The sequence below is a fragment of the Oryzias latipes genome, chromosome 23 (assembly GCF_002234675.1).
Source record: "Oryzias latipes chromosome 23, ASM223467v1".
In the NCBI taxonomy this organism is placed as follows: Eukaryota; Metazoa; Chordata; class Actinopteri; order Beloniformes; family Adrianichthyidae; genus Oryzias; species Oryzias latipes.
The window spans coordinates 21224902-21250419 of NC_019881.2; the positions used below are offsets into that span (position 1 = coordinate 21224902).

The 25518-nt window shown below is 42.2% G+C and overlaps 1 protein-coding gene across 10 annotated transcripts in view; it reads left to right on the top strand.

Moving 5' to 3' along the window:
* The window catches only part of LOC101172781 (ATP-binding cassette sub-family C member 9), a 65879-nt gene that overhangs the window by 36378 nt on the left and 3983 nt on the right, over positions 1-25518 (top strand). For 7 of the 10 annotated variants that reach the window (XR_002293121.2, XR_002293122.2, XR_002293124.2 and 4 more), the window contains 17 exons: positions 2901-3038; positions 3110-3235; positions 3315-3414; positions 3873-3946; positions 5964-6137; positions 6250-6404; positions 7560-7629; positions 7736-7893; positions 8051-8143; positions 8596-8698; positions 8804-8917; positions 10544-10664; positions 11753-11883; positions 12834-12912; positions 18416-18524; positions 22407-22510; positions 23747-23880. Coding sequence is in view for 4 of the 10 variants with exons in the window: in XM_020714289.2 (XP_020569948.1) it covers positions 2901-3038; positions 3110-3235; positions 3315-3414; positions 3873-3946; positions 5964-6137; positions 6250-6404; positions 7560-7629; positions 7736-7893; positions 8051-8143; positions 8596-8698; positions 8804-8917; positions 10544-10664; positions 11753-11883; positions 12834-12912; positions 18416-18524; positions 22407-22510; positions 23747-23880 (1983 nt within the window). In the remaining 6 variants the exon portion in view is untranslated. The remainder of the gene's footprint in view (positions 1-2900; positions 3039-3109; positions 3236-3314; positions 3415-3872; positions 3947-5963; positions 6138-6249; positions 6405-7559; positions 7630-7735; positions 7894-8050; positions 8144-8595; positions 8699-8803; positions 8918-10543; positions 10665-11752; positions 11884-12833; positions 12913-18415; positions 18525-22406; positions 22511-23746; positions 23881-25518) is intronic. The other 3 variants (XR_002293123.2, XR_002293126.2, XM_020714290.2) reach the window with 1 other exon arrangement.

Here is a 25518-nt window from a genome sequence, read left to right on the forward strand (position 1 = left end):
TGAAAAACGGTAACGCTCAAACAAAAACGTATGGGGAAATGACAAAAAATCGAGTCTAGGTCTCAAAATCCTGGCACGACGTAAATATAATTCTCTATGAATTAATGCAGCCTCCTCGTCTATTGGGTCCTCCAAAAAAGGACAAGCCATTCTTGTCACTTGTCTCTGTGTGACGGAAATTTGGGCAATGAAGGTTAAAGCGAAAAATACCGTTTGTTTTTAAAAAGGGGAGGGGACCGGCAGAAACTTTGAGTTTGGAGAATAAAACCTGCTCCCGACCAGGTTAGGTTGTCTGTAATTTCGTTGTACATGTACAATAACAAATAAAGATATTTCTATATTTCTATTTCACAGCGTAAGTAACCATGGACACTGACTCAGAGTATAAGTTAACTCTCTTTCAGAAACGGGTTTGACTTACTCTGATTACTCTGGTTTAACAAACCTTCCATTCTGAAAGGGAAAACCCAGGGTTTCCCTGATTTCAGGGTTAACGCACTCAGAGTTTACACTTAACCTCCTTTCTGAAACAGACCCCAGAACCTTGGCTTTGGTCTGTATTCAGACTGAATTTTCTGATTCAAACTAAAACTGGTGGCTAAAGATCTCTTCAGTCGTTGGCCAGGAATGACAAGGGCGGGGCCAACCAACTAGAGAAAGCACAATGGAAGTCCTGCACTTTGCGACCCTCGTGGGGAACATTTTTGTATTTCACTGACCACAACAGGTACACTTTTTACGGCTACTTTTGAGGAGACCACGGTTGATAAGTGTTTATGACATAAAGATTGTTGCTGCCTCCTGATGTAGAGAATAACTCTTCTATTGGTATTCATGTTTCAAATGAGTACTTGCTGTATACAAAAATGTATGGATAATTAATTCTATATAATACAGTTACACCATGTTAAAGGTAAGTAAAAGGCGAGTTTGCTTTATGAGAAAAAACATATTCTAGTGATATTATCCTGATTGAATCTAAAAATTATATTTTATATTTTTTTGTGGATTTAATCAAAGGGTTTATTCATAAAATTTTAGGCTGTCGAGCCCCGCATAAAGGCAAGAGTTTTGAAGGTGACAGTCGGAAACGCACGTTTACATCGACTATTGAACGCGCGCTGCAGAGGTGGACGTAACTTTAGGACGGGTGTTTGCGCTTTTCGGAGGCGTAACGCGAGTTTCCCACTAGATCAGCTCTCTATGTGTGCGTCATTTCCTGTTGTCACAGACAGCTTTCATTGTTTTTAAGCGTTCATTTCACTCTGAAAGCCGTCACGTCGTTCTCTCATCCCCTCATGACACTTTGTAATGTCTAGACGGCTTCATAAGAGCTGCTCTGTAAAGCTGTTGAGGAGACTGAGGCGGGAATGTTTTCTTTATAATGTTTAAGGGGAGAGTGTCAGCAGCTCGGTTTTCCTCTCACTTTGGCAGTGGAATATACGCGTCATCTTATTATACACAACCTAATTAATCATATCACACCATCTATTAACGTGCTAAGAGCCCTTACTGTGTCATCCACCCTGTTGCAGATATTATGGGGTGTTTGGCAGATGTGCAGTGGTGTGTCATTCCCAACAAGGTTAGGGAATATTGAGAAAATGTGCAACAAATATGAGAGCTGCTGCGAATAAACCAGGACTTCTGCAGACAACATGCTGAAGAGGTCAAGCAAAATGTAAAACAACGCGTTCATGCTGCAGGTTTGAGTTTGTTTTTGCTGGTTTTCTAGCTGAAGTAAGTTTTCTTTTTTAGTTTTTTATCCTCCAAATTACAATGGTTTGAATATAAAACAAAACACAATCTAGCAATATAAAAAAAAGATTTAAATTTGATTTAAGGATTTGATTATAATCCGACTCTGACAACAATCATTTTTTACGTTTTTGTAAAAAAAGATACTGAATCCGTTTTTACTATTTTTAATCCTTTATTTTTACTTTTGATAATATTTTCCATCTAAGGTTAAACTTATTTTTTAATTTAAAAAAACAGGGCTACTCTTACAAATAAATGAACACTAATAAACACTGCATATTCTATCTATTTACCACAGACAGAGCTACAGCTTCTGTAAATGTGTTTACCTTTTAAATTCCTGCTTTTTGTTCATTATTCAAAGAATATTTAAGAATTCAATCCGTCAAGATTCAAGATTCTGTTCATTGTCATCACACACCTAGTATTTGCAGAGAAAAACACAGGTGAGACGAGATGTTGTTTCTCACTAACATGACAGTGCAAAGAAGCAGCAATAATAAAAAAAGCAATGAAATAACAGTCCAAGAAGAAAAACTGGCAAAAAAAATAAGACGAATACAAAATTAAATGAGTGAAATAGAATAAACTAAAATGAAATAGACCAACATTCAGTCTTGTTTATGGGGGGGGTTGTTAGAGTCTGTCTCCATGTATTGTTTCTTCGGGTTGTGTGTGGGGGGGGTTGGGGGTCAAAAGGGTCAATGATCAGTTGCCTGTGCATGTTGTCGCCATGGCAACTCCAAAAGGTTATCTAAGTTCATGGATCCTTTTATTTGACATCTAAAGAATTAAATCGGCATTGAAGGAAACAAACCTTGTGGTGTGGGCGTGACCTCTGACCTTTTACTGGGCGCCACTTTAAATGTCAGACATTTAGAGCGAGGCTGTACATGTATCGAAGGGCTTTAGCATTTCGAATGCATTGACTGAAGGGGCAGGTGAAGTGAAGATGATGTGGAACTAATAGGAACTAGAGGACCTCAGCGATGTGATCGGTTCTCCTGGTTCTGGGTACATTTCAGTCTTTATGGATGACATCACTGTGATTGTCCTGGAGCCGCATGTCTTCTGGTGTACAGATGATGTGCAGCGGTCAGGCGGTGGAACTTCTCATCTCACTCTGCCTCCTCTGGCAGGACGATCCTTTCTCTGCGTTGGACATCCACCTCAGCGATCACCTGATGCAGGAAGGAATCCTCAAGTTTCTGCAGGACGACAAGCGAACGGTGGTTCTCGTCACGCATAAGCTGCAGTATCTCATACATGCAGACTGGGTAAGACCTCCAAACCAGGTGTCTCCTGAAGGATAAAGGAGACTTAACACTTTGGTTCATCCCATCTTCAGATCATAGCGATGAAGGACGGCTCCATTCTTCGAGAAGGAACCCTGAAGGACATTCAGACTCATGACGTTGAGCTGTACGACCACTGGAAAACACTGATGAACAGACAGGATCAGGAGCTGGAAAAGGTTCAACACCATTTCATCTACTGCTAGAGCCGTTCTGTTCTCTGATGAGCTTTTCCCTTTCGTCTGTGTGCGTCTGCAGGACACACAGCAGGACAGTCAAACCACACTGGAGAGGAAGACCCTGCGCAGAGCTTTTTACTCCAGAGAGGCCAAGAATCATGTCGATGACGAGGATGAAGGTGATTCTTCCAACAGATGATGAAGTTTCTGGAAGATGCGAAGAACTGAGAGACAAATTATCTTAGCGTGAATTCAGACTGGACACACTCGGCCCACTTAAAGTGAACCAGAGATTGTTTCCACCGATAATCCGGAGCCAATTTTCAGTCTGAATACAATCGGAGCGGAACGGCTGAACCAAAACGGCCACCGTACCCGCTTGCACACACACTCACGCATAAACACACATGCACACGTACAAAACAAGCAAATGTGGCAACATTTATAATATATTTAGATAAAATAATTATAATAATAATAATCAAGCATTTTATTTTGAAAGAAATACGCTTTAGATTTCAGAGCACTACCAACTGAGAGTCCTAAACTTATTCTGTTGCATTTTTGTAGAAAATGTGGAGCCTTTTGTTTATGCATCAAAGTTTTCACTAAACAGATTTTGAATTTACTCCAACAGAAGAGGTAGAGGAGGAAGACGAGGAGGACGATTTTTCCCTGATCGCCAACAGACGTTCAAAGATTCCATGGAAGGTGGGTTTCATCTTCTCAACGGAAACTTGGTCAGTGTTCGGATTTCTCAGCAGAAGGTTTTCCCTGAAGAACAAAAAACAATTCAGATTGGATTCATCTTTGTCATCGTTGCTATGGTAACTACTTCTAAAGGACCATCAGGAGCGGACAGTTCTCATGGTGGCTGGAAATGTGAAGGGGCTGAGAGGCTCTCACAGACTCCTGCGCTTTTCTTCTTCTGCTCGCTAATAGAAAAGTTCATGGCTCCATCTTTTCTCTTCGTGTCTCTTGAGGCTGATTGTAAACATGTCACGGATGGTTTCCCTGAAACTACTTTATAAAGTACTGTATGAGCTTGACGCCGCGTACAAGCGACCACTTTCAGTGTCAGGAGCGTCATACTTCAGGGCTCCTGCCGGTTTTCCAGACATCCTGCCTTATCTGGTGCCGATTACCTGGATCAGGTGCGTTTTGCCCATCAGGAGCTTCAATAGCAAGTTGTATGGAAGATGCTGGACACCGGCCCTCGAGGCCTGCATTCGGTCTATGTAAAAACGTGTAGATGAGCGTTTTAGGCTTTTGCGTTCAAGGCTCTTCGTGCGCAGCTTCGCAAGTTTCTACAACTCTAGAAACAAAGCGCGCGACCATCCAGTGCCCGTTGAAAGTTTGACTAGGTTTAACTTTGACCAGTCAGGGACTCGTTCACCAGATTTTCACCGCTTTGACATTTTACAGCAAGCCTCTTCCAACTGTAGGTGATGAACATGCACTAGTGAACAGTAGAGAAAGAAGAAAAAGCCCCTCCATGCTTATCCAGTGTAAACTCTCCGGGTTAAATGTGCCTTCAAAAACCAGAAGGTTCTTAACACGCGTAACATGCCTGGTGTACTGAAGCACACATTCAGCATCGACTGGGACACAAACTTGCTACAAAATTCGCAGCAAGCGCGGAAACGATCTGCCAGACGTGAAATTATTTGTGCTTGATTGCCAAAGCTTTGCAGTTGTCGGATCCACAACTAGAGGGACACGTTTGTGTAAAATGACACGTACAGTAAAGTCAGAAATGTGTTATTCTAAATAATTATTCTAATATTGCACAATTTTAGCTCTAATCAAATTTGATTTGAAAAAATTCTATTTGCGTTGTCGACACGAGAGAAAAATAACTCCATGAAGTCTTGTAACAAGGCTGCACTTGCATTTAGTGGAAGTCGGACACACGTAAATTGGGGGGAAAATGATCCTTATTAATACGTTCTATGAACTATTGTAGCTCGTCAACCGTTTTTCACAATTTATCCACCGGAGTCTGATGGGAAAAAAGGGCCGTTGCAGCGTTTTACAGCAAAGTGTTGTCGAAGAGTTATGATACTTCAAAGAACGCGTTGCGTCCTGTTCTCTGGAACAGCTCTGGTATTAAAGGATTGAAGACGCCCCCAGTGGTCATTTGGTGAACTGCAAATTTTGATCCTTTGGGTTTGTTTTTTTCCCTACAGATCTCTAAGAGAAATAACCATCTTTAACCTCTTTTTAATTTTTTTTAATGAACTCCTGTGGTAACATAACCCATTATGTGACGTGCAGGCATGTGAACACCAGGTCCTAAGAGGTTAAAAACTGGTCTTTAAAACACTTGAATCCCTCCAGGGGACTGTTTGACCCGTGAGGAGATAAAGGAAGGGAAACTCAGAGTCAGTGAAAGTTTAAAGCTTTTTCTCTTGGAGAGATTCCAGTGTGAGGAGTTTCATAAAAGTCTCACACTTGGGTGTGTGAAATTTCTTCTCCACGTTTGACCCATCCCCTGGGGGAGCAGACTCAGGCCATTTGATGGTTTAACTCCCCCAATCCAACCCCTTGATGCTGACTGTAAAACAGGTAGGCAATGGGGTCGACCAGGGATTTGAACTCGCAACCTTCCAGTCTTAAGGCAAACGCTCTACCACAAGAGCTCAGAGTTGATAAAAGCAGGAATTTGGATTTTCCTCTGGCAGTAAATGTAGTTTTTCTCTTTTACTCTGTTTCCGTCTCTGCTCAGGTGTGCTGGTGTTACCTGTCGTCTGGCGGCTTCTTCATGGTTTTCCTGATGGTTTTCTCCAAACTCATCAAGCACTCCGTCATTGTTGCCATCGATTACTGGCTCGCCGTCTGGACCTCTTCTAAAACCGACTCCGCCTCGCTCAACGAAACCCTGAGCAGCGGCATCCCCGAGGTACGACGACGTCCGCCTCCTTCTAGGGGTTTCAGGGGTCCGTTCAGAGAAAATGTTGTGAAAGAGGATGACAGATCTTCATGACTCAGCAGCTTTTTTTGATGACTGACAGCAGGACTCCCACTACCTGCCCGTCTTCATCACCCTGTGCGCGGCAGGAATTACCTTATGCCTCATCACTTCTCTCACTGTGGAGTTCCTGGGTCTTTCTGCAGCCACAAACCTGCATCACAACCTGCTCAACAAGATCCTCCATGCTCCCATCAGGTACACGGGCGCATGTACGTGCACCGTCACGCAGTCAAAACAAGTCCAACTTTATTCATAAAGCGCCTTTCATACATTTATAAATTAAAGTACTATCAATTGTAAAAACAGTTGTCAACATAAAAAAGCAAAAACAAAAAGTCAAAATCACCTCAAACACACACACACACCCCCACACACCCACACCCACACACACACACACACACACACAGATAGACATGCATGCAGAAAAACCTACAAGTACACACATATGCAAACACACACACATACACACCTATATATATGCATAAAAACAAATGAATACACACATGCGGGCGGCCGTGGTGCAGCGGTAGGGCTGTCGACTCATGATCATAAGATTGCAGGTTCGATTCCCGCCTTGCACGCCCATGTGTCGAAGTGTCCTTGGGCAAGACACTGAACCCCACCTTGCCTCTGGTGGGAGGTTGGCGCCAGTGTTCGGCAGCGGAGCCGCCATCAGTGTGTGAATGTGTGTGTGAATGTGTGTGTGCATGGGTGAATGGGACTGTGACTGTAAAGCGCTTTGGGCCTTCGTAAGAAGGTAGAAAGCGCTATATAAGTATACGCCATTTACCATTTACCATTTACATGCAAACACACACATACACATATATATATATATGCGTAAAAACATATAAATACACACATATGCAGACACACACACACACACACATGCATCCAGCCAATCATACAGATACACACATACACACCTGCCTTCACACACAAGCATTGAAACGCATACGCACACATTCACTAACACATGCATGCAGGCAAACAAACAAATACACACATGCATAAACATGCGTGCACACACACACACAAGCATGTTAACACACAAAGGCTCACATACTCGCATGCATGTACACACACACACTCAGTTGTGTGTAAACATACATCCACTTACACAAAAACAAACTAATGTGGCAACATTTACAATAAATTTAGACAAAAGCAATCTACCGACTGAGATTCCTTAACTTGCTCTGCTGTTTTTTTGTTAGTTTTTGTCTTTCATGAATCTTTGTGGAAACGATCAGATGTGGACTCTTTTGTTGAAAGTCACAGCAGCTAGAAAAGCTTCTAAAATGTTGTTTTTTGGGGTTTTATGTAACACGTTTGTTATGTTCTCCACAGGTTCTTTGACGTCACTCCTCTGGGGCAGATCCTTAACAGATTCTCAGCTGATACCAACATCATTGACCAGGTAAAAGCATTAAAGACCGCTGTGTGGATCAAATAAAAACATGTTTTGTCTGTATATCCCCTGGAGAATAGTTTCAAAATGCTCTCACTGCCTTTCTGCCTTTCAGCACATTCCTCCAACCCTGGAGTCTTTGACCAGGTCCACTCTGCTCTGCCTGTCAGCCATTGGGGTCATCTCCTCCATCACTCCTGCTTTTCTCATCGCCTTGATTCCTCTGTCCGTGGCCTTTTACTTCATTCAGAAGTACTTCCGGGTCGCCTCCAAGTGAGTTCAGCTGCTACTTGGTGTACATTTTTATTCAGTTGATGTTGAAGTTTTTGTCCAAAAGGATATTAGTTTTTTTCTGAATGACCAATGAAAAAAATGAGAACTTGGTCTTTTACTCTTTGCTTTATGAATGTGGATAAAACCTTCTTTTTAGGGACCTTCAAGACCTGGATGACTCCACGCAGCTCCCTCTACTCTGCCACTTTTCTGAGACAGCCGAAGGTCTCACCACTATCAGAGCATTCCGGTACAAACCTTCTTCACTACATGGAAAATGTTTAATTTTTTTCACCAAAAATAACCGCTTTATGGCTAAGAATAAGTCAAATGGAGGACTCTGAAGAATAAAAAATAACTCAAGTAATGCAAAGTTAAGAAGATCTTAATATCAGGATCATAAGTGACAGAAGAAGATAAATATTATGGGAATCTTCTTCTTATAATTTGACACAGAAAGCAAACAAAAGGGGTCTTTACATTGAACCCTGGGGTATCCCTTTGAAGGATTCACATAATTTAACTACTTTTTAAGGCTTGTATTTCACCTGTGAAATACTCACGACCAACCACCCCCCCATAATCTCTAAGAGCCCCCCCCACCCACACACACACAGAATTAATAAAATAACTTTTTTAAAAATGTTTTAAAGGATTTTCCCAAAGAAAGACGTCGTTCTTTCTGTTTTTAAATGTTTCCAGACATGAAGCGCGGTTCAAACAGCGCATGCTGGAGCTGACGGACACCAACAACACCGCCTACCTGTTTCTGTCTGCTGCCAACCGCTGGCTGGAGGTCCGAACGGTGAGACTCGAACCATTCTGACTGCAGGGTCTGAGAGGAGCTCCTGATCGCCATGGTTTAGCTTCAAGGTGAAGCGTCTTAGAGCTGTGAGGGTTTTCCCTGCAGGACTACCTCGGAGCGGTGATCGTCCTGACGGCGGCTACAGCCTCAATATGGAGTTCTCAGTACGGTCTGCCTGCTGGAGGTCTGGTGGGCCTGGGCCTCACCTACGCCCTCACAGTGAGTCTCCTGGTTCCTGTTTTCTACTCATTACCTCAGTTCAAAACATAGCCGTCTTCAGGTAGTTTTAGACTCAAGACTCATAATCGGAGGTGGTATTCCTTTTGGGTATGGGATATTTACTTCATTCTCACTATTCTGAACAGTGCTTTATATTTCCATCTTAACATTACAGAAAAATCAAGAACATCAAGAACAAAAATCAAGAACAAGAACATTTGAAACTCTATTAGTTTGTCTTGATGCAAGCAACGATCTGCAAATTTAAGCGTTGGCGCGTCAGTCCGACAGCAGCGCGTTTTGGGCGTCGCTTCGTAGAAGAAGCTGGTTTTATCCATCATTGTACATCCAGATGATAATTATTCCCCGCGATCATCTTCCTCGGCATATCAGGATATTCTTCTGAGTCAGCTGATGCCATTTCTATGTGCAGTGGTTTGTAGCGGTTCAGGAACCGGCAACCAGCTGTTGACTTAGCAGCTGGCGAGGAGGCCGACGGGCCGCCGTGCTCTTCATCTCTGCTTCCCTCCTCCCTCACAGCACCTCCTTCAGACGCAAACGTCTCAAACAAACGCCTTAAGCTCTAATATTGAAATGCGAATAAGCCGGGGGACACTGTATATACATTTTTTATTCTTTTTAGTGAGATTTGAACGTAGAAACGGCAGAGGGGACGGCTGCCAGGGGACCGTCTACAAAGTGCAAGCTCTGAAAAAAATTGATTAAAAACAACAGAAACAAATAAGCCATCATCATATTCAGGTATTTTTGTCAAAAAGCCATTTTTACTTTTTATTGGAGGTATGAATCATACATGATTGAAAAGGTTTAATTGGTTTTGAAGATACTAAAACTACAGTCACTAGTAGGCATCAGACATTTTTATTGTTTAATAGTTGCACTGATTTCCCATTTAATTTAGATTTTATTATTTATGCACTATCTCTATATGCATACACAAGCACTGAATATCAGAAGGTGAGGCTAATATGAGAAAGCAGAAATAATAATCAGATAAGAACAGTTGCACTAATTTTACATTCAAACTACATCACAGAAGTGTTTAGGTGTAAAATGATTAATAAATAGAAGAAAACCTGGATCTGTTTATAAAATTTGTTCCTTTTTTAGCCTTTTTTTTTTCTTTGCGCTCTAAGATTTTTATGTAATAGATCTTTTCAAAAGTCAAATTCCGGCAAACTCATGACACCTTTGTCAAGTTTTGTTCCCCGTTTGTTTGCACCAAAACAAGAGACTGTAATATTTATCTATTCATCTTTTAAGTTGTTGCACAAAAGTCAAGCTAATCCAGACTTTGTTCAACCTCAAATTAAGATTCGAATGAATGAATAAATCTGTATTTCATTACAACCCCTTGGTGTAGATAAGACGGTAGATAAAAGAAAATAAAAACAATGAGAAAATAAGGAACAAAAACGAAAACAGCATAAAGGTTTCTCTTCCCTGCAGTCTGCTAAGCTCTTCGTCATTCATCTAATCAATTTATTGTGATTTTTTTATTTTTTTTTATTTTCATCACATTTTTTGAAAACTTTTCTTTTCTGTGGGAGATTTTGAAATGTCTCCGTGTCTGAAAGGTGACTTTGAAATCAAACTGCCTCTCAGGTCTCCAACTACCTGAACTGGGTTGTGAGGAACCTGGCGGACCTGGAAGTCCAGATGGCGGCGGTGACGAAGGTCAACAGCTTCCTGGGAACAGAGTCGGAGAACTATGAGGGGTCTATGGGTAACTTCTCATCTTTAGTCCCAACAGAGGAAATCTGAAGCAACTGCAGGGGTTTATAAATAAACATAAAAGATACAATGTTTAAAATCATAAAATTAATTTAAAACAGAATGACGATGAAACTATAAAGCAGCATTTGTTGTAACTTCATTTTCTTTGTTGTTGTGAGCGTTCCTGTTTTATGCCAAACTGAAATGCAAACACATCTTCTGACAGATGACATAATATGCATGAGGTCCCTAATTATTATAATATTTAAAGGAACATAAAGACACGTTTCATCAAAGTGAACAAAGGAAATTTTCTCCCAAAACAGAACAGGCACAGTAAAAGAATGAGAACAATTTAAAATACTTTTTTTTGAGGAGAAAAAGACTGAATTGTTAAAAGAATTGTTTGTTTCTGTTATTTTTCTACGGTGGCCCAGAAGGGTCACAACACAACACATTAACTTTACACACAACACATTAACTTTAACTTTAACATTAACAGAAAATCCCTGAAAGTCATTGAGAAATAAATTAAAAGCATTTCTATAGGTGCATCCAGACGCTCTTCCTTGTTCCTTTTTTTAGACACATTAATAATATTTTCAATCCGTTTAAAGCTTTTTTTTTTTTTTTTACCAACCATTAGGTAGCTTACTTTACTTTTCCCTTGCTTAGCTAATTTAGCATGTTGCAGTTTTGTTGACTAAATTCAGCAACATCGAGCCATTTTGACATTTAGCTTGTTTTTTAGGAAGTTTAAAATTCACGTAAAAGTGAAAGTCCCACTCTGATCATCTTCTGATCTATTTTCAAAGTGTTCCCAGCGGTCTTTGAAGTCTGACTATGCCGCTTTTTAAAAACAAAATCAAAAAAACCTGTGTCGTTTTCCAGGACATAGGAGTTGATGAGAAATTCCCCATGGGTGAGACCTCCCCATTTCCCATCATCCCTTTGTTTACACTCCCTCCCGCTAGCTTACAGCCCGTCGCACCCCCAACTTAACTTCCCCAATGGGGAAGGAACATTATAGGATTGACTTCTAAAATATTGCCGTTCACTCTGTAGAATAACCCGTCCCGCCTGCTTCTCCCCCCGCAGAGGCCTCCCAGGTTCCTCAGGACTGGCCCCAGGATGGCGAGATCAAGATCCAGGGGTTGTGCGTCCGCTACGACCCTCTGCTCAAACCGGTCCTCAAACACGTCAATGCCTACATCAAACCCGGTCAGAAGGTGATTAACGCCGTGCTGCGAAGAGAGCGCAGGAGCGTCGTGTGAGGGCAGGAAAGTGGGCGGAGTTTGGTCTCAACAAAGGAGTATGAACCACATCAGTGCAGCTTAGGTGTTGAGTAAATATGGGTTGTGTAGCATGAAGGCGGGACATTTACTGAGCTGGGTCACGCGGTAGCTGGTACTTCACACCACGTTGGAGGGAAATGCGGGCCTCATATCACACTGGGGTGGAAAAGCAGAGACCAAACACAGCAGAGAGACGTCCTCTGGGAGCGGAGCAGAAATGTAAAGCAGGGAGATGTCATAGAGATTGGCGAGCCTTCCTCTTCGCCGCAGACGCCTTACATGGTCCTGCGCACGCCGCGGGTCTGTGTCGTCCCTGAGATGTGCAGATAAAACGCTGCCAACTTTTTTTTAGGTCAGATCCAGAGTTTCTGCTCTCCTGTGAGGGCAGAAACTCTGGTCACAAAGAGAGTCATCTAAATGAGTCCACATTTTTACTTATTTATCTTCTGTGTGACGTGCAATAATGTCAGCAAAACACCAATATCATCCTCCATAGTGGTCCGTTTTTTCACCTGTCTGAGGCTCACCTGAGCTTTAGAGATGTCAGCATTTCTGCAAAATCACAATACTTTTATTTACTCTTATTGCAATATTCAAATCAAACTTTAATTATAAAGCCCTTTTTTTTACATTAGAAAAGATCTCTTTGTTCTCTTGAAATTTGTACATTTTTCTGCAGAAAAACCAAACCAAAATTTCAAAATAAGAGCTTTTTTTACAAACTGCAGCTCAAACGGATTCTTCTGTGAAGAACATCGCAGCTTCTTTAAAGATGGCCTTCTTTGAATTCTCAGTGTCATGTTCTGCCAACCTGTTCTCACTCAGGTGTGTCTTGTCTCACTCAGGTGTGACTCTGCTCTCATAGTCCCTTTCTCCTCCGTCAGGTGGGAATCTGTGGTCGCACCGGCAGCGGGAAGTCTTCCCTGTCGTTGGCCTTTTTCAACATGGTGGACATTTTTGAAGGTGAGTCTGTGTGCCGTCACTCCGTCCTCGTGAGAAGACCCGCCCCCTTTGTTCTTCTGCTGTCTCATTCTTCATATCTTTGACTTTGAGGTTGAAATGACAATTTTTTTGGTGTTTGACTCTGCAAATAATCTGCCGTCATGTTTTTCTAGTATTTAATTAATTGCGTGAAAGTAGGAGGGAAGAAGCAAATTTATATGAGCCCACCGCTGTAAATTCTGAAACACAAACCAAACAGCATTTTGCTGGAGAAAAGACACAAAGACTTCACACTGATGACATGAAACTACATCAGGTACAGTAATAGTGAAGAAAATCACTGGAAAGTAGTGAAATTAAACTATTTTACATAAGAAATTTGATCAAATATCAAAATCTAGAAATAAGGAGTTCCACACAAACATTTAAATATGGAAAAATTGGCTAAAAAAGCTAAACCATCAAATTGAAATGTTCTTCATTAAGTTTTTAATGGAGCTAATTGTAGTTCATTTTAATTATAGTGAGAAAGAACCAGTGAAAATGACAAAATGACAGTTGATCCACCTTAATAAATCCTCATGAAGTCTAAAACTAGCCCATATTCTTATGCTACGTTCACACTGCAAGCTGTGTCTGAATGACGGCTGCTTTCAGCAGTACTCCTGTCCTGGACGACTTCCTGTCCCGCATTTGTACCAGAGAGAGGAATGAGAATAGGAATAAATATAGACAAACCTTTATCGTTCTTTCAGTTGAAAAATGATAAACTTCAGGAGTAGAACAATCAGATTCTCTTGTGTTTTGGTTTTGGACTCCGCCCACTGATGACGTAATCAACATGAGTCCCTGATTGGTTGACATTTTTTTGGGTCAAAGTTCAGATTTTTTTTTTTTTTAACTTGTCCTGTCCAACAGCTAGGCAAACAGATGAGAGCTGAGGGCCTCTTGTGTTGGACATATTTTATTTTAACAAGAGGGGTTATTCATCTTCAGACAAACCAAAGGTATGTCTGAATAAACCCCTTTTGTAATTGAGGCCAAACTTTATTAATTTCAATCATGTTTGAAAATCTTTGGTGTTGGACCGGACGGAAAAGGAAAGAGGGGAAGAAGAGAGAGGGACGTTAGAGAGAGGGGGGAGTAGGAGGGTGATAATAGGAGGGGAAGGGGGGTAAGACCATGAAGCAGCAGAGAGCAGACAGGTTTACTGGTTGTTTATCGTTACGGTACGGTTCAAATGTAGTACAAAAAGGGCGGGGCCTGTTCACACACACTCAAATATTATCAACACACCTGCTAGCCGCAAAAATGTCCACATGTCAACATGCACACAAAACAGATAGTGTTCACGAACGCATACCTATGCCTTTAAACCAACTAGTGTGAAATCTTTCATTCATTCAATCATGCAAACTATTAGTGCAAAGGTGGGCTAACACCTGTGCTCAGGTGAGTGTATATGTTCTTCTAAAATGGATGGTGGAATGTGAAAAGAAGGAGGAGGAGCGCCCAGCCACCCCCACACCCATACCCCCGCCGCAGCAGCAGCGGCAGCCGGAATTCCCCCAACGCCACACGGGAACAGGCAGGGAACAACCGCCCCCCGGGCGACCAAGACCGCCACCCAGGCCAGGGCCAGCAGGACCGCCGCGAGGCCCCCAGAGCCAGAGAGCAGGGAGGCGCAGAGGGAAAGAGAGCGCCGCCCCAGCCCAGCCAGGAAAGCAGCCCCCAGCCGCGCCGGAAGAGCCCAACGCAGGGCCCCACCGGAGAGGGACGCCCACAGCCCCAGACGAGCACCCCACCACCACCCAGGAGTTCCGGGCATCCCCCCGCCCCGACCCCAGGTACGAGCCAGGACCCCCCAAGGGAGACCCGCTCCGCACTCCAGGCAGCCACCCACCCGGCCCACGGTTGGTCCAGGTAGGAGCAAGGCAGGGGCCCGCCGCCCCCGCCCAGGAGGGGGGAACCCCGGGGAAAAAAGGGCGGCCCACAAGGGATGTTATAAATATGGCCCGACCAGGCTCGGCCATGTTGGAAGTTTGGCGGGGCCCAGCGCCCAGGGGCAAGGACCAGGACCCACCCCCCAGGGACACGAACACCCCCGGCTCAGGTGTAATATGAACCCCCCCACCGTGCGGAGAGAGCACCGCCGGGCCCAGGGAGCCGGCACCCAAGGGACACGGCCGCCATCGCCAAGGGGCCCGCACCCCCCACCAGGGAAGGGGTAGGGGACGGATGGACCCAGGTCCCACCTTCCTTGTAAAATGTGTGTGCGTGTATGGGTGTTTGAGAGGGTGTGTGTGTGCATGTGTGTGTGTTTATGTTTGAATGTATATATTGAAGGGGGAGGGGTGTGTGTACTAAGGGGGGTGCAGTTAAAATTGGCGAGTAGAGCTTAGGGGACATCTCCTGATTACTCACAGTGATGTCCCCTCACCCTCCCCACCAAGGGGCCCTAAATGTCTAAGGTGCGGTTAAAATTGGCGGGTAGGGTGCCAGGAGGACATCTGCTGCTTGCTTGCAGTGATGTCCAAGCACCCCCCCTACCAAGGACCCTACATGTCTAAGGTGCAAATAAAACCGAAAGAGGGGGGGCCCACTCCATACGGCAACCATAGGAGGGGGGCCACTCCCAAGTAGCCCCCCCCCCCCAAGGCGCATCGCAGGCTAGACCCCCCACCCCCTCACCCTAATATGAGGTTATATAAGGAAGGGGGTAAGTTGGGGACAGCTGGTAGACTGTTCAACAAAGTTCAAACAAAGTTCAGATTTTTAAACTCCGGATGTGCTACGATGATCAAACTGCGCTGCTTTCACGCTGCAGGACGTCTGATGGCGTCCGTACGCTGACCAAACATTAAAACTGGACACAGCTTCCAACATCATGACAAAGAGTCTGACTGGTCAACATTTATCTTTAAGTTTGAGTTTTGTTTTTGTCTTAAATCAGGTTTTTTCTTCGTCAAGAGTTTGGAGCAGAACCATTTTCACTCATTTTACCACGATTTTGCTATTTCTAGCTCTTAATGAGACAAAACGATTCATGATTTTGAGAAAAGCTTTCAAAGTTGAAGAGCAAAGATTTGTTGAAACCACTTCAAACCTGGTAAAACATGGTGAATGTCTAGGTTTGAGATCTGTGCAAGTAGACTGTGTGACAAACCTGCTGAAGAATGATGGCGTGTGGTTATTTTTTTCACACTAACTTTCTTAAAATGCAAATGCTGTAAATATATATCTGTCTTTACATGTTGATTTTTTTTTTCTGTAAAAACTTTAGCAAGTTCAAGATTGGTTAATGTCAGTGGTTGGAGGGACGTAAAAGACAATAGGGTTTGTTTGAAGTGAAGCTCTGCTTCAGGGAAATGACTGCTTCAGCCTTTCTCTCCTTTCCAAACATCTACCAGTGTTTATGTCTCATGCTGAGCTTTTTAAAACAGCTCTCTGAGTTTGCTCCTCACGCCTTAGAGGATTCAAATAACACAAGACTTCATCTATTTTCTAGATGCTTCTCTGCGTGGCGTTTCTTCCTGAAGGCAGCAGTTAAACCTTAAATCGTTCTGGTTTCATAAGAGCGTCCCGATCGAAGCGTTTCTGTTTCTGCTCTGAAGAAGGATGGACGCTGCCGGGCAGATAATTCAGAGAAGAGATTACGCAGTCGCTTTTTCCATCCACATGTTCTCACAGCTGGGCAGTTTGTTTCATGTAACCATAAATTCAGGCCTTTAGTGGCAGAAGCGTTTCCTTATAAAGCAGTAAAACAAAGTCCAAGCAGCGCCTCCGACTCCGCTGGACGGCGGCTGAGTGTGAAGGAGACGTTTCTTCAGAAAACATTCAAAGATGGACTTTTTTTTTTAGCTTGGAAGTCTGTATTTTATGAGGTAATAGTTTGAGTTTGACCTTTAATTACGGAAGTTTTTTTGTTCCATCAGATTCTGAATTTTTTAAACCTTTGCATTTTGTGTCTGATTTTTTTTTTTTTTTCTAAACCCTTGATTTTCAAACGGCAACAATTAATCCCCCAAAATCATATTTTATAACCTAAAAATTTCAGCGTTTTTAATTTCATGAATCAACAGTTTGACGGTACGACAGAGTTTTGGGGCCAGTTTACAAGCACGTTTTTTTTTAATTACTACTTTTAAGTCGTAAATTTACGAGAAAAAAAGTCATAACTGTTACTTTACGAGATTTTAAAGTGTTCTAGTGAGACAATAAAAGCGACTTCTTGGGCCTTCAAAATGTTGAGTTTCCAAATTAAAAAGACTGAAATATTTAAGACAGAAAATATTATTTCAGGGTAGGGCTGCACGATATGAGGAAAAATCGCGATATGCGATATTTGAGATTAATATTGTGACAACGGTATAATTTGCGGTATATAAAGCAATAGCAAAACAACCAAAAACATCATTCCCATTTCATTTCAACAGTTTAAAAATGATACTACAAATGACCCTCGATGACATAGATGACAAACATCTAACATAATAGGCCTCCATCCAATTGGTCAACAAGGTGAAGACGTCCATCCGATTGGTCAAATGCATGAAGGGATTTATTTGATTCGTTAAATGCTTCAAGCTGCCATAAGATTGTTTTAACACATTTAAGGTTTATGATTTATTGCGATTTCTGCTGTCGTTTGCGATATGCATATTGCAGAGCTGGATATTGCGATAACGATAAATTTGCGGTATATTGTGCAGGCCTATTTCAGGGCATATTTTGCTGTTCGAAAATGCAAATTTATAACCCTTGTGCTATCTTCTGGGGGTCAAAGTGACCCCAATCTTACATTGACGTGGACAAAGGTGGATAAAGGTGGAGAGGATTTCATGTAATCCATGGACACAAGTGAAGATCACAAATTGACTACTGTCGCCATTGGCATTGATACGATGACTCAGAGCGACTTGGACCAATCACTGTCGACTGATTTCAACAAAGCGGCGCCCGTATCAGGAAGCGATAGTGAGACATTTGGCCTGATTTCGCGAGAGCATTTTCTATTGGTGACGTCACAACCCGATTGGTCCATTGTTTATACGGTCTATAGAGGGAAAGTCCCTTAAGTCACTATGGCTCCCCCTTAAAAAAACACTTTTGGACACCACTACGGCTCCAAATACCCCTACAATTAGAGCAATAGGGAGGAGCCAGAGGGGTAGGGGTAAGCAATTTGGATTCGGACTACACCTCAAGCTTGTGGCGTCCATCTTTAGTCAACTGACAGGTCTCTTAAACCCAGTGAAACCATCCAGCTCGTACTTAAATTGCCCCAACTTTCCTCCTATATTATTTTCAGTTTTCCACACCCACATTCCTAATCTCTTCCTTTAGTCCATATGTTCATTTTGGACACTCTTTTCCCAAAACTCTCCAATCATCACTTCATTATTTTCTTAATCTGTTCTTGTTCTTGCCTCAAACAAAGCAGCAACAGTCCCTGCAGTTCATCAGCTCAAAGACTTCAGTTGTCGAAAACCCTCTGCTCACGAGACCTTTGTGCCGTTTTCAGGAAAGATCATCATTGACGGGATCGACATCTACAAGCTTCCTCTGCACACGCTCAGGTCTCGGCTTTCCATCATCCTGCAGGACCCGGTGCTGTTCAGCGGGTCCATAAGGTACACGAACACAGTCCTTCAGTGTTCCTTCATCCTCCCTTCATTAGCTGCGTTTCCATCACACGTATGCACAAAACCTTGTGGAAACTTAACAATGTTTCCGTTAAATCCTTATGATGCGAATAAACACAAACCGACTCGTGATGAGTCATTCAAAAACCCGGATGTGAACAATTCCTTTGATTGACAGCAGAAACATTCACATTTCTGCCACGGCTCTAGCGCTCATCATCATCAATCAAAGGAGACGTCGGCGTCTTTTTCAGGGCGTGGGGCGGCATGCTCCTTATATGTGGGAGGGGCTACAGGTGAAGCCGTTTTGGGAAATGGTGGTTGGTGATTTTCCAGGACTCGCTCAACTTTTGATGAGCTGTGTGACGCTGTGGGACCTCTGGTGGCGCCCGCTGTGCAGCGTCCAACGGCGCCAGCGGAAAATGGTTGTTGGTCATTTACAGTGTCGGGAGTCTTATTATTAAAAAGTTATTAGTTATAGTTACTAGTTACATTGCCCCAAAAATAATTGAGTTAATAACTTACAGCATCTTAAAAGTAATTAGTTACTCAGCAAAGTAACTATTCCATTTACTTTGGATAAAATCTTTCCTCAGCTGACTGCAAACATAACCTTTTGGTTAAAGTGACACTAAATAATACTAAAGTACTAAAGTATTCTGATAGGGTTCTACCAATGAAATTATGTTTAATTACAGTAGAGAGAGAAATTCAAATATTCATTTATCAGAATTATAACTTATATACAAAAATTTCAACAAGCCATATATAAAAATATTATTAATATTAACTTTGCATAAATCCTCAAAAACCACCTCCTCCAAGCACAAAACCTTTTATTTCCAATAAATGTGAGTTTTTATTGAATTTGTTATGTTTCCTTTAGAAAAATTTTATATCACAGTTCAAATTTGAGCAATTTAATAGCCAGTGGAAACGGCAGCTACTTTTGACTCCACTGTTTTTATCAAATATCTTATGATCTAATTTCAAAGTGTTCCTAGTCGTTTTTTAATCACGATAAAGCCGTTTTCTTTGACATAGTTTCTGCAGAGCGGCAGGAGCCTATTAGAAATCCACTTCTGAAGTTTATGGCGCAAAGCAACCCCGCCCCCCCTTCCCGTCTCCGTTGGTCAGAGCTCTCCGTTTGCATGGTCTCCTGTTACACCCCCAACTGAACACTAGCGGTGCAGCAAAAATGGCGAGCAATTTCGGAGCCATTCAGCCGTACAGTTTAGATCCAGATTCCAGCTCAGACCAGGAAAACAAAGACGTTCGTGGATTTATTTGTCTGCAGGTGGATGCATCAGAATGGTGCAGATTTTCTACGTCACTAATACGATCTTACGACGGAGTTTTAGGGAAAGTTTACATTTTTCTTTTCTTTTTTAATTACGACTTTTATGTCGTAATTTACGAGAAAAAAAGTCAAAACTGTTAAACTACGAGATCTTAGATTAACGAGGAAAAAACACCAAAGTTTTCCGTTCATCGGAGCCTGGCTTGAAGATGGAAGATGTGGACCCTTTTGTGAAGCTTTATTTCCGGATAGGTTTAAAAAACCAAGAAATTCTGAACTTTTTGACGACTCAAAATCAGATTATTTTCCGTGTAGCAGTCTTTCCGGGGTTCGGTGTCGGTAAAGCGGAGTTTCATGTGTAAAATAAGGAGCTGAGAGACACGTTTGGGTGTAGAGGACCAATACTTTATTTTTATTTTCATTCACACACCCAGAGGTCCGTTTGTCTCATTAAGTCATGAACCTGTCATGCACAGAACACCAGTGTGTAAACAGTTACAGACGCCCCCTCCTCCAGATGAAACGTCCTGTTTCAACATAAAACAATGAACATGAATGATAATAGTCTGTTATATTAGCATTAGAACGTTGAAAATGCCAAAAAAGTGCTCCTCCTCCTCAGACGGAAGCATGAGTTTAGTCGGTCAGCTCTGCTGCTGCGTGGCGTTCACTTGCTGCTCTCAACTCACCTCCACTTTGATCTTGTAAATTTACGAGTTTTTGTCTGATAAATTTACGACTGTAAATCTCAAAATTTACTTTTTTTTATTAATTTTTTTGTGGCCCTAAAACTCCGTCGTACGATCTTTTCCAAACGGCTATTTTTCCTCTGTTACTAATTTACAACAAAGAAACAGTCGGAAAAGCAGTTTTGAGCTTAATAAAAGCACAAGAAGATTAAAAAAAAGAAAATATTGACATAATGATTGAGATGATGTTATTATGCAGTTCACATACACACCATAATCCACTAAAGATAAAATTAGCACACAAAAAAAGACCAAATTGTGGACCAATCAATCTACTTCCAACAGGTAACTATACACTCAGGTAAAGAATTTTTTCTTTTTTTATGTCTATAAAAGTAACACCTTCCCTTTACTTCAAATACTTTTGGTTTAAAATGTGTTGGTCGTAAAACAAATGTTAGAACGTTTAAAAAGAAAGCAAGTATTTCAAAAAGACAATAATTTACTGATGCTGATTCAGCTTTTCTGTCACTGAAGGGAAATCCTCTTTGCTAAAATGTTGGCCGTATTTTTGCCGCCGCCTGGTCACATGACGGCGGTTTTCCCAGCTGCGGGATAAACAGATAAAGACGCAGTGGGAACTGTGGCTCCGTGCTCGTCTGACTCTCGTCACGAACGTCACGCACGGGGAGATGAAGGACCCCGCCGGCTCCTCGTCTTCGTTCACACACACTGTGTTTGTGTTAGCAGATAATAACACAGACTGTCTGTTTGTTACAAGAGGCAAAGAGCATGTGAGTTTGTTTGGACAGATATGCAGTCAGGGACGATGATGTGCGGCGCAGCAGTCCCTTAAAGTTGGTTTATGCGAACATAAGCCGGAGGTGAACGGTCGACACGGACCGCCTCGCTGTTTTCTTAGCTGTTCTGACCCAGTTTGAGCCGCTCGGCTGCAAACACGCGGCCAGTTCTACCCTCTTACAATCACAGAGCCTCTATTTCCTAATCGCCTCTTGTCCAATCCCAGCTTTTCCACAGTCAATGCTGTTATCTCATGGAAGAAAAGCTGTTGTTTACATGTTTACTCTCTAAAATATGACAACTGATGGACTCCAATATTGATACATTTTTGGACTTTGCATCCTATAAAAAGTCTGAGGATCCAAACTCAAAACTTATTTTGTGAATTTGCCTTTTCTTTTCTATTTCACTCTTCTGTCAGCTGGTAGTTATTGTGATTTCATGTATGTTTTAAATGATCTTTTTGTTTGTTTTTTGCCTTGAGGTCTTTGAAAGGTGTTTTCAAACAAAATGTATTGTTATTTTTTTTAACTATTATTATTTTTATTATTAATATTATTGTTATTTTTAATTTGCTACTATTATTAATATCATTATTATTATTGTTTTATTTTATTATTATTACACCAGAGATCCTGCAGGTTTTAAAAAGTCTTCAAAGCATTAAATCAATGAATTTGGAAACAAAACCTTAAAAAGTCTTGAATTTTGTGCTGCTTCTCCATTTCACGTTTCATGTGAAAAATTTAATTCTTCAACCAAGATTATTTTGATGAAAGGATGTAAATAAACATTCGGGAACACCAGTTGGTATCCACTAGTACGCTGTGAAGCATCACAGACCACAAACAAGGCAAACTACAGTTTTGATCATAAAATGGGAATAAATGAATAAAATGGACTTAAGTTTGGACATGCATGCCCTTAAAAGGTCTTAAAAAGTCTTAAATTCAAAGTTTTAAAAACCCTGTACTATCTTAATAGATGAAACGAAATCGCTCCGTCTGGTTTATGTCCATATTGTCGTCACAATTGAAATGTATTTTACCATTTAAACGTAATTCTTTGTTTGTGTGGCAGATTTAATCTGGATCCGGAGAGGGAGTGCAGTGATGACCGCCTGTGGGAGGCGCTAGAGATCGCTCAGCTGAAGAACATGGTCAAATCTCTGCCCGGCGGCCTCGGTAACCAATGAAAAACCTCCTTACGGGGCGGTCCCTCGCTATAACACAGCTTTATTTGGGGGAAAGTTTGCATTTTAATCTGTGCTCTGATTGGCTGTAGACCACTGTCAATCATTCTCCTTTACGAAATGCGTTAATTTGACCAGAGTTGCATAAATCTTTGATCGCGATCAGATCTTGATTTTTTTAATCTTTCGTCCTGGACGTAACTTTCTGTGAAAGTTTGAACTCTGAGAGTTTAAACAAGAGAGAAACGTGTGAAAATGTCGGAGTCAGCCTGAGAAAAGGGGTTAAAGTGTGAAATGAGGAGTTTGCAGCCATAAATCTTGAAGTGCTACATAATGTAAAAAATGAAGACGACTGCTTTTCAGATTTCATCTATCAGTGATTTATTTTCAGTACGCAGCTACAGTGATAAGCGAGTGACGACTCTACATCACACTATTGTCCACCACATCCATTTTCTCATCTACCATCAGCTAATTTTAAAAATGGACTGAAAACTTAATTGGATTTGATAGTTTTGACCCTTGGTGGAGCATCTCTTGGATGTTAGGTACACTATATTACCAAAAGTATTGAACCCATAGACTTTAATACGATGCGGGTCCAGTCCACCTTTTGCAGCTTTTACAGCTTCCACTCTTCTGGGAAGGCTGTCCATTAGGCTGAGGAGTGTGTTCAAAGGATTTTTGGACCATTCTACCAAAAGGCCATTGATGAGGTCACACACTGATGTTGGTGGAGAAGGCCTGGCTCTCAGTCTTTGCTCTAAAATGATTCCAGAGGTGTTCTGTGGGGTCCAGTTCATCCACACCAGACTCTGTCCTCCGTGGACAATTGTCCAAAATGTTTTGGCATCCTGAAGCATTCAGAGTTCCTTTCACTGGACCTAAGGGGGTCCAAGTCCTAAAAAACAAGCCCAAACCATGAATCGTCCTCCACCGAATTTCACATTCGCCACAATGGGGTCCCAAATGTACCGTTGTCCTGGCAACCTCCAAACCCAGACTCCCATCAAGTGTCCCGGCTTATTAACGGTTATGTTCTTACGGCTGCTGTAGCTAATGTTGAGATTGGGGTCATCAGGACCCCACAAGAAAGCACAAGGCTTAACCCTTTATGTAATTAAAGTAATTCCAGTGGATTCCGTCACATCAGCTTTGCGCCGTGGTGCAGCCCTCGCAGCAGCCGTTTAGCAAAAATCCGCCCGTTGGTTGTTGTGTTTGTGTTCAGATGCCGTGGTGACTGAAGGTGGGGAGAACTTCAGCGTCGGTCAGAGGCAGCTCTTCTGTTTGGCCAGAGCTTTCGTCAGAAAGAGCAGCATCCTCATCATGGACGAAGCCACCGCCTCCATAGACATGGCAACAGTGAGTGTCGGCGTTCAGCACACACACACACACACACACACACACACACACACACAAAAACCTCTATCTAAGCGGGGTAAACAAAGAAACTACATTTGAATTTTGACTCTTCTTGCTGATGAATTTGACTTGTTTATTTCTCTTTTATTGGTAAGGATCATGCAGAAACCCAAGAAATGTTCATTTTAAAATGTAGGAGTCTTATGCGTGTCAGGAAGAACCACATTAAACTACAAGCATTGCGTTCTTTGCCGGAGTTTGACCGTAGGGTCCGACGGCGACAGTCGAGTCGGCCATATTGTCCTGCAACCACGGCTGCAGATTCGTGAACATTTTACCAACATGCACCTGTACGACTGCTGCGGGTTTTTGGATTGTCCGGGTCCTTGGAGGGTCATAGAGAGGAGCGGCCACATCTTAAGCCTTAAGGGGAGCGCAGGTGTGTCTCACAGTTCCGCCTTAAGGGATGTTCTGATAATGGCACGTACCGCGGTCGAGCGTAACATTCGAGCGCTTCGACATTTCGCACCAGGCCTCTTCATGCGACAGCAACAAGTATCGCACAAACCCCGTCCCAAGTGAGTCAAACCCGGCGTTACCGCTGATGGAGGGACGCTAGGCTCACAGGTGCCTGATAGGCAGAACCTGGAGGGGGGGATTGAACTTCATCCAGCAAACGCGTGTTCCTTACAATATGTGGTACCATTTAAAAAGGGAAATAGTCTTTTTATTTTCAGAGCATTGTCACAGGAAGCTCCTCCCCCCCTATTTTCTACACTGGTTTTTGGTTCATCAGCCCTCTGCCTGACCTCGTCAGCCGCAGACGGAGCCTGTTTGTGGCCTTCATTGATGGACGATCTTGCGACAGCTCAGTCTGGAAGCTGCTCAGTATTTTCCAGATAGAGTGAGTAATAAGGTCTCTTTCTGTGACCTTATCACAGAAAGGTCACAGACATTTGACATTAACATTTCTGTTCAATTTAAACTTGTATTTTTAGGTAACATTTTGGGTCTTATCACTTTCTGTGACCTTTCACTCTCCGTCTCTCAGGGTTCCTCACCCGCAGAAGGTCTTGTCACAGAGCCACTACGTACATTTTGAACAGTTTCCACGTATAAAAGTTCGATCTTTCGTGATACATCCGTGATTTATATCATTCATACGTTTTGTTTGCGTTTTGCATTCGTGGATGTGCGTAGATGTCCGCGAATTCAGTTTGGAGCTGTTCAAAGTTTTGGGTCGGTTGAGAAATACGCAGTTTCTGTGTATTTTACGTAGTTTATATGCAATTATTACATAAATCCTACACAATTCTGCGTGATATTTGCGAGACGCTTTCGTAAATTTGTGGTTTTCCATGACTGTTCCATGTCTGTCTAACAGACTTTTCAGGCATGAATCAGCTATGTATACGTTTTATATCGTGTACACGGCGCACATATCATGTTCAAATGACATCATTGATGCATGAATCATTAAAGGATGGCATATATACAGCGCAATAACCATTTTATGTTTTCTTTGTTTGGTTTATTCGTACTTCTGCTGTGATTTTAATGTGTTTCATTGGTGATAAACAACCACAACTTTTCCCCTGTATATTCACGTGTGACCAATTTTCATGGTAGCGGCTGTTT